The sequence below is a fragment of the Lipotes vexillifer genome, unplaced genomic scaffold (assembly GCF_000442215.2).
Source record: "Lipotes vexillifer unplaced genomic scaffold, Lipotes_vexillifer_v1.1 scaffold445, whole genome shotgun sequence".
Lineage (NCBI taxonomy): Eukaryota > Metazoa > Chordata > Mammalia > Artiodactyla > Lipotidae > Lipotes > Lipotes vexillifer.
In genome coordinates this window covers 2619765-2629623 of record NW_006774995.1, presented here as the reverse complement: position 1 = coordinate 2629623, position 9859 = coordinate 2619765, and the positions used below count along the sequence as shown (strand labels likewise).

Here is a 9859-nt window from a genome sequence, read left to right as displayed (position 1 = left end):
AAGAGGTTCTGTGAGCTTTCCCTGCATGATTAGAGCTTGGGAAGTTGATCTCTTTTCATGCTGTACATGTGGCGTGCTGCAGTCACGCCTCCCGCTGCCAGCCCAGAACCAGGATCTTAATCAGTCACTATGAAAACTCATTAGCTCCACAGCAATGAGTCTTCCACTGCTGAAGCTTGGGGCTGTGCTTAGCACCATGGCAATGATATCAAACTGGATGTCCCAAACTCTCCCATCCTTGGTAGGACTGAACACCACGAGGCTATCAACGCCAGATACCTTAGTAAGTCACTCCGGTGGGTTTGGCCGTCTTGGGAAGTAACTGCATTAAACCAGTGGGCTTTATTTTGTAAACTGCAAAGGCTGAGATTTTGCTTCTCTATTTACAGGTCTTCTTCAACAATACAATATTTATGTGGTAACTTTAGTCATGGACGTTCCTTTAGGAACACTTTAAAGTTACATCAAAGAATAAACGAACTGCCTGAGAAATTAGCTGTGAAAGGAACTAGATTCATTAAATTCTTAATGAAAAGCTTTAATTTATATTGTTCTGAGGTTTTGAAGAATTCTTTCTTTTAAAATATGTTTTGTTTCTTATTATTTTACTCCTTTTAACATCTGTAAAATCCCCATAATTTTTCCTACAGAATATGCTATAGGGTATATTCTAGCTAATCTAGTTATACTATAGCAGGTTCTTCTTTGGAATTCAATTCCTGTGACTGAAATGCATTCAGTCAGAGAAACCAACCTCTTTTAAACATAAATGAATAAAAAAAAAAACCTCAGCAATTTAAAGCATGACCAAAAAATCCTTTAAGAGAGCTAAGAATCACGAACAGAAAACTTACTTGATAAAATCGTCTCCCTGTATTTTTTCATAAAGTCTTCTCCTGTCACAAGTCTAACTCCTGTAGTCTTCATTTGTCTACAATTAGTGACTTTTTAACCCTTCCCACATTATAACAAATGTCTTTTCTCATGGTTTATTTGGCAATACTCTAAAATATTTCAAATAAAAATGAAAACTATTAGTTTTTCAAATAGAAGCTTACAAATTCAAATAGAAGGAATACCCTGGAAAAACAATTTCCCTGCTAGCAAATAAAAAGTACAGAAACAATTAGTATTCAGAGCCCTTTACCTTTTTATGTTTATCTGTTTTTTACCATTGGACTGTTCCCACAGATCAGAAAAAGTCAGATACTTAAAAAAAAGGAACTCTCCACTTTGAAGATATGTTTGCAGTTACTAATAATAATTACTCTATCAATCAACGTGTAATTAACTGAGTAGAGTCAGATCAAATTAATTACATAATTTGCCAGATTAACCTGGTGCTCAGGGCAACAGCAGAGCACATGTGAGGCACACTTTGACCTGCTTTTATATTTTTACCTCCCTTGAATCACTTATGGTACCTCAGTGCCTCCATTATTGAGATTCCCCTCCTTCCCTGTATGATGTGTGTGGCAGGAGGGATGTAAAAGACATTTGTAGTTACAAAATAAGAAACCATGACATGGCATCAATAAGCAATCACAAAACAAAGAAACTTACATTATTTAATATTTACTGAGCCAAATTTCCTCAATGTTCAAGTACCTGGTGATTTTTAACAACTTAGTTGTTGAATTAACTCTTTTAAGAAATGAACCTAGCTAAACAATTCATGAAAAAGCTATGTTTCAAACTTGGTACCTTGGTTCTGATATGTATATTTTCTGTGTCTACAGATATTGGTTTGGTTATTTCCTGTTTCTTGTTGATGGAGGAGAATCAACTTTCCAAAATCATGCATGATTCTTTTAGAACTCCTTGCTCTCTTATGAGTTTAAAGTAAAACCATTTTCTTTAAATTAGTAATTTAAAGAAAATGGATTTCTTCTGATTAGTAATCTGTTGGTTGAAAAATATAAAATACTGGTATGGTCTACAAATGTTCTGACACGACTGAGTCACCTTTTGAGTGACAAAAAATAAATAAAGTTCAGAAAAGTTTACACTATGTTATTCACTGGAATGGAGAAATCATGTTGCAAAAGTGTGTGAGTGTGAGTGAATGAGTGTGAGTGTGTGTGCATGCATGTTTTACAGAAGTGCCAAGTATTACAGAAGTAATTTCCCCACCTTAACTATTCAAGATAATTGCTCATATCTTAGGATTCCCATGGTGAGAAATGAATGAATCTAGTTCCTACATTAAGATCATTAAATGTTAATGCTGGAAAGGATCTTAGAAACTATCCAGGCCAGTTATTTTTACACTATTTTTTGGCAGCAGTGCCTTTTTTTTTTTTAGAATTAAATCTTATGTAATACATTCAGAATAAATATTTGTTGAATGAATCTTGAGGTGGAAATCCAATATATAAAACAGGTCATGGGTCAAATAATAAATTATTGGGGGGAGGCATTTACTGTGCCTCTATCATCTGTTCCCTCCCCACATAATCAACCCCTTTCCCTGGTCAAAATGCCTCCACAGAAACCTTAGAACTCTCAGGAGCTTAGCTGGAAATATGACTGATCTAATCCAACCTCCTCATTCTGCAAGTGGGAAGACTGACCCCAAATGTTTAAGTGACTAAAGAGACTTCCCCTCGCTGGTTAATGACAGAATCAAGGGTAGAAGCAAGTCACCTGACTGCAGTCCTGACCAGGGAAGTCGTCTCACCCATCTTGGCTCTCCTTGCCCCTCCTGGTCCCTAGTGCCACACTAGGCTCTCTCCGTCCATCTCAGGTGGTTTCCTATGAGCCTCGACCCCACTTTCCTTAGATGGAAGGGCTGACAGTTCCCTTCCCAGTAAGTAGAGCTATGGTGTCCAGCCCTTCTCAACTCTCTCACTCTACATTCTCACTTTAGACAGTTCAAATGGTATAAGCTTGAAAGTCTGTGCTTGCAAGTCTGTATACACCCCCCAAAAAATGAATGAATGAATAAATAAATAATGTAGGTCTTAAAATTTGTTTTATGAGTGTTTATGGGATGTGTAGATGGCAAAAAGTACAGATTTACACAAATATGAATATGGTCTTTCTTTAAAATGGTAGTTTCAAATGACCTTGAGAAAACAAAAATAAGAAATATAGGGTTTTAATCATTAAAGGCAATTAAATCTGTTTATGGCAGGTACCTCTGAAATAGGCAGTGTACGTTTGATTGTCTCAAAAGCTGAAACAGGTTTTTAAATTTCCAGGATATTTTTGTCAGTAAGTAGTTAAACACTGCTCTTTATTAGGGGAATAAACTCCCTCTGGCTTCTCTTAGAATCTTGAAACATCCCTTTATCCTCCTCTTTGGCCCTGTTTTCTCTCTCTCTCTCTCTCTCTCTCTCTCTCTCTCTCTCTCTCTCTCTCTGTTTCTTTCTTTCCTTCCCCTCCTAATCTATAACTGGGCCCATCTGCCTTTGGAGGAGCGGGTGTCTGCAGAGACAAAGCCTGGGCTCTGAGAAAGCTCAGGCTCCTTCTGGCATGTCTCTCTGATGCAGAGTAACTTCCCCCTGAGGCTGAGCTTCTGAGAAATCACTCACACTGTGGATTCCACACCAGGAAGAACCTGGAAAAGAATAATTAAATAAGCAGAGGACATTTAGCAGACACCAGCTGTTCTCAATCAGCCCCGCCACTGTGGTGGGAAGAGACCTCCAAGGGACCTGTGGGCTTGGGTGATTTGTTTTGCTACATTTTCAAATGTCTAGCCAGCTTCTCCTCATAAATATCTACTTCAATGAGTTAGTCAGTTTTAAGTTCTGGAAAATGAGTAGAATACTCTGATACAAACTCTCAATACTCTCTAAGTTTCTTAACTCACCAATTTTTTTTTTTTTTTTTTAGTCCTGGATGAAGATATCTCACTTCTCTGTTTTGTACCACTGTTTTTCTTCCCCAAATCCTTAGGCAATGTCTATTTTGTGAAAGACCAACTAAACAAATTAAGGAAATGGATGAGACAACAGAATGGTAAATCCTGAAAGTCACAGAGAGTGTGATAATTGCCTTTTTAGAGTAGAACTGTGGTGTGGGTAAGAGTAGATTTATTCTTAAGTACTTAAAGCAGAAGGAGAGCAAAAGGGGGAACATTACTAAGAGAGAAGTTCAGAGCCAGTCCTTTAGCTATCCACCGATGGAAGGGGCTGCCTATGAAGCAGGGAAATCCTTATCATGCAGAGTTCAAGCGGAAACACAAGGAGAATACATAGGAGAAGTGTCACTGAGTGGAAAGACATAGGACCAGACATGACTTCTAAGTCCTTCCCAACTCTGAGTCATTATGATTTCCAGAATATGAGAAGAAGTGATCAACGAACCTGAATTTGAGGATGTCTTCGGTTTTGTGTTTAACTATTTGTCGTTGTTTTTACAGTTGTTTTTCTTAAAGCCTTGAGGTTGCCTTGAGCGAAGAATATACATTTCTTATTTCAGTTCCAACTAGTCTCGTAAGAAATAGGAGGAAAACTGCTATGCAGTGACATCTTTTTTAACACATCCTCCAGAACACAGCTTCTTTTAGTGTGGTCTGTCAACATCTCTATCATTCCTGTCCTCACATTTCTTCTCTTCACAACTAAAGTCATTAGCATGCTAAACCACATTTCATTCTCTGAGACCAAACCTATCCTCAGACAGAAAATTTATAAGGACTTTTCATCAGGTATCTCCTCTAAATCATCAGGTATCTCCTACTCTAAATTGAATAGGTTTTAGTAAATGGATTTTTTTCTGCTTTATTTTCCCCTACCTTGTACACCCCTTTCAGTAGCTTGACCCCTTATTCGTCTTTGCCTGTCTGTACTTTTATGAAATTCCCAGACATTCAGCATAAACATAAGACCTAGCAATGTTCAACCAGTTGATTCTGTCCTCTTCAAAGAATCAGAATTCTGTCCCTTTGCCTGTCCCTCCACTTGTGTCTTGCCAAGCCTTTACTGCTAATAATTTCTTTGGAGTCTCAACTGCTACTTGTTTCCACATTGTTTGGATAATGCCCTCGCTGGGTGCATCTCCTCTAAAGCGAAGTTTTTTCAGCTACTGGTGAATGGACACAGGCCATCTATCTGCAATCTACCTGCAGAGGATGAACATAAAGAGCTCTGATCTGAACACTGGAGAAAATTGGTATAAGTCCCATATATAACATTTACTAAACAGGTGACTTCGGAAAACATTGCTTCAGTTCTTTGTGTTTCAGTTTCCTCATAAATAAGATAATGTCTATTTCAAAGGGTAGTTGGTTCAAAAGAAGTGAGACTGATACTAGAGAAAGGGTTTTATAAAAAGAAAAGCATGCTGAAATGCAAGATATTTTTTTAATTTTTATTTTTAACCTCAGTCTTCAGGATCTTTCTTTCCTGTTCAAAGCCCCTGACGTTCTGAGAGATTTCTCACACAGTAGCTTTGTATTTATAAAGCATAGCTCTGTAATTAAATTGTAAGCAAAAAATCCAAACTTGAAATCCAATTGTTAGAATTATCACTTTAATTCTATTTAGAGCATGCCTAAATATTTCATGAATTTTGTAATATTAAAAACTGCTAAATAGTTCATTTAGTTCTTCTAATTAACACAAAAGGTTCAAAGAGAACTGCATCAGTAATCACTGTGATTAGCAATGCTTTGGATAGCAATAAACCATATGCACCCTCCAGGTCCAAGTAGTCAGCTTCACGGTAGTTCAGAAAATGCTATCAGAATTATCTTCATCATATATAAAAGGGAATTTCAGATAACTGGTAGTGCAGTATGAGGGTTAAACTTTCAAGCTCTGATATCAGACTGTGCAAGTGCAAATCTCAGCTCTGCTGATTACCTCCTACAAGACCTTCAGCAAGTTCCTTACTGTCTCTAAGTCTCAGTTTCCTCACCTATAAAATGGGCAGAATAACATCACCTGGTTCATAGAGTTACTGTGATATTCAAAGGCAGTAATGTATATGAACTGCCAACTAATGGCTAGAGCACCATAAATGTTTGCTATTACTATTATATGAGTTTTTTTTTTTTTTTCCTTACGTTATGCGGGCCTCTCACTGTTGTGGCCTCTCCCATTTGCGGAGCACAGGCTCCGGACGCGCCGGCTCAGTGGCCATGGCTCACCGGCCCAGCCGCTCCGCGGCATGTGGGATCTTCCCGAAACGGGGCACGATCCCGCGTCTCCTGCATCGGCAGGCGGACTCTCAAGCACTGCGCCACCAGGGAAGCCCTATTATATGAGTTTTATTGACACCTAAGTAACTGCTCTTTTAAGTTAAAATGAGAGCAGATCTTTTCCCATTGGTATCCAAAACCCATCTAAATATTTCTTTCCACCTGAGGTCTTAGCTGGTTTTATTTTTATCCTCTTTTCAATGCCAATATGGGTGCCATAAAAGAGAACACTAGAGATGCTCATAAAGCTTCCTTTATTTTATCACTAAACCTGACGCAGAAGTCTCTATCACACCCACACAACTGTCAAGCACTCATCTTTTATACTAGCTTTTTTTCTCTTTTGAGTTACCTTTTTCTTGCCAGAGAGGTAACTTGCTATAGTTGAGATCATTCAGACTAACTCTGTAGTAGATAAGGCCATGGCTCTTTTCAATAATTCTTACAAGACAATTGAAAGTACAAACAAAACCGGAGTCTACTTTTATTAAGCTGACACTTCAGGAAGAATGCTAAATGAACATCAAACCCTATTCACCTTTTCTGTTTCCCTCATTCCAGAGAGCAACTGACACCCTGCCCTGACATTATAAGCTCTTTACTAGTTAGCCAAACACCTGGCAAGCGAACATCAATATTAATGATGTCAGGTTTAATAATCAGTATTTGCACTGCTGTTAAAGATATTTTAACATTGTAATTGGGTGGTCCCTGCTCCTTTATACAAAATCTAAATTTATTCTAGTGAGAAGTCTTAATTTTCTGATATATTTGAGATTTGTGTCCAATGTCAGGAAAAGCCTAGTTGAAACTGTAGAGCCTATGTCGAGATATATTCGTTCCATACTGTTACTCAGCTTAAACCTTTAATTACATCATTGAAACTACTCTGCTAAGCTGTACCTATCTCTATTCTGTAGATGATCTCTTTGCATTTTTTCTTCTTTAGTATAAAAAGATTATCTTTATGATCTTATCTGATTCTAACAATATATAATTCTAAGTACATCTTTCTGTCCCAATCATAGTCAGGCATAAATGCTAGAAAGAAGGAGTAAGGGGAATCAAAAGAAAGAAATGATAATGAATCCAATACCTCAGAAATAAAAGGCAGCATAGGACACTTCTATGAGCTATCTGAAAAAGGAGACTAAAAGATAGGTTTGGCACCATTTTCTTTTCATTACAGACTAAGGACAAGGACTGTGACGTCTTTTTGAATTTTGTGAGTTTATAATTTATAGCTTCCCCATGACTGTTGTTGGAATGCCTATAAGCACCCTATAGTAATTTTCTCTAAAGCCCTTGAAAGGAAAAAGTCTGTGTGTTGGTTGATGGTATGTGATAAGCTAGGGCCTGGGAGAGAATAAGTAGGAGATTAAATCTGTTCTGCCGCAAATTACAAGACAGAAGATGCCACAGACTATGGCAGCTCTGTGGAGAGAGGTCAGGCTGGTTTAGTCCTTTTAAGAATCTGCTTCCTACCAGGCAAAGTGCTCCAGTCTAAAGGCAAACAGACCAGCCCAGTAACACTGGGCATTGTGCAAAATAGTTCTCTGCTGGGCACCATTCACCTCCATGTTCCTAGCCCCATCTCAGCCTTTCTTTCATCCTTCCTTGTTCCAGCCCCTCCAGCCTGAGTCATTAAAGACTTTCTTTTCTAGACAAAATTCATCTCCCTCTTCTCCTGAAAACATAAGAAATATCTCCTTATCTGCTGATTCCCTGGAAACCATAGAGGGAAGGACAAAGACTGAAGAATTTCAGATCCCAGGTGCAGAAGTTAGTCAGAGCTTAGCTAGGAGGCCCACTGGTTTATCTGATATTTCCACAGGAAAAAGAAACTCAGATGCAAACTGGATGGTCTGTCTATGTAACACCTGTCAGGCAGGTTTTTCAATATCCATATGATTGACCTTTAAGAACGATTATCTGGATGTTCAGCATCATATTAATATGGCCATAGCACTGGAATTAAAAGCAAGATTCTATAGCTACACAGTCCAATAAGGAGGCCACTGTGGCTATTGGGCACTTGGGATATGGCTGGTCCAAGTTGAGGTGTGCTATAAGTGTAAAATGCACACTCAATTTCAAAGAGTGTACAGAATAGGAGAAAAAAACAATGTAAAGTATTTAATGAATAATTTTTATATTGAGTACATGCTGAAATGATAATATTTTGGATATACTGGGTTAAATAAAATATATTATTAAAAGTAATTTCACTTGTTTCTTTTTCCTGTTTTAAACCTGCCTACTAGAAAATTTAAAATTATACACATGGCTCTCATTCTATTGGACAGTACTGCTCTGGCTTCATACATAGCTCTACTATATACAAACTGTGCATCCTTAGGCAAGTTAACTGATTTTCTCTTCTGTGAAATGGGAAAAATAATTATTCCTACTTCTTAGCATCGTTCTTTGTACCCATGCATCAGCAAGTCAATGGATGTGAGCTATCCCGTGTAATAGGGTCTGACCTTGAGCAGGCAGCATTCTTCAGCCTCAGCAAACCCCAAAGAGAACTCAGTTGAGAGTCAAGCCACTGACACTCTCAGCACCTGGAATAATGAATGAGTGTCTCTCTGGGCTGTGCATTAAGACATCCACAACAGCTTCTGATTGCATAGTGGAGAATGTATGCTCAAAGCAGAGTTCTTCTGAAAAATAACTAGCCAAAAATAAGTTACTTATTTTTGTACTTGATAGAATGTACTTGATATGGCAGACAGGAAGTAGCCAATATATCCTGTAGCTGGATATGGACTAATTATTGGAAAAGACATAGGAAAGACAGATAATAATACTAGAAAATACACATTAAGTGCCTAAAGAATAACACAGACAATCCTTCAGAAGAGGCTGAAACCATGAGGACTGAGTAAACTGAAGGTCTGTAAGAGAGGTATTCCAAGTAGGAAAACAAAATGAGTAACATATAAAGATGTGAAACAAGGTTGCACGCTTTCAGGACACAAAAAGACTAATTTGGTTGGAAAGAAGTTTCTTATAGGAAGATAGAGAAAAACTAGAAACATAAATAGGAGGCAGACTGCAGGAGAACAGGAATGTCACTTTAAGGTAGGGTTCTAGGGAGTTTGGGTGACAAGTGCACAAAAGTAATTTGGGAAGATCAGTTCGGTGGCCTATGCGAAAATACTATCTTTAACTCTTCTGAGACTCTATATCCTTTGCAAAACAATGCTGGTCTAATTATTTTTACCCTATATTCTCATGTGATACCTTTCCAGCTTTGTTAATAATTGACCCTTCAATACATGGGAAGCTCTCTGGGAGAGGACTTTGCTTCAGAATATCACACATGAGTAATAATCAGAAAAATACATACTACTAATTACCACTTACTGTTGAGGAAGACAAGCTAACACAGCCTGTGTAGAAAGATTGGTGATATGTGACTAAGTATTGAATATTTAGTAGATACTTCTAAAGCTGCATTAAATTGTCCAAATATGACAGAAAGCATTAGGAAGTGGTGTAGGATCAATAAATAGTTAATAATATGGAATCGAAAGAAAAAGATTCTCCTTCTGAGCACTGAAAAGGAAGGTATAACTGAATGAAGCTGTGCTGCCTATGTGAATTATTTAATCTCTTTCTTTTTAACTTTAGAGAATAAAATTACAAACTTTATCAAAAAATAACATGCTTTGCTTACAATTATACAAACCCACACTCTTT

At 37.7% G+C, this 9859-nt stretch overlaps 1 protein-coding gene across 3 annotated transcripts in view; it reads left to right on the top strand.

Moving 5' to 3' along the window:
* The window catches only part of OLFM3 (olfactomedin 3), a 197018-nt gene that overhangs the window by 143916 nt on the left and 43243 nt on the right, over positions 1 to 9859 (top strand). Inside the window, exon 1 of one of the 3 annotated variants that reach the window (XM_007449623.1) lies at positions 48 to 283. The exons of 1 other annotated variant lie outside the window; for it this stretch is intronic. In XM_007449623.1, coding sequence (XP_007449685.1) covers positions 155 to 283 — 129 coding nt within the window. In that variant the 5' untranslated portion in view covers positions 48 to 154. Of the gene's footprint in view, positions 1 to 47; positions 284 to 8976; positions 8999 to 9859 lie in introns of those variants that run through there. One more of the 3 variants, XM_007449625.1, reaches the window with a different exon arrangement.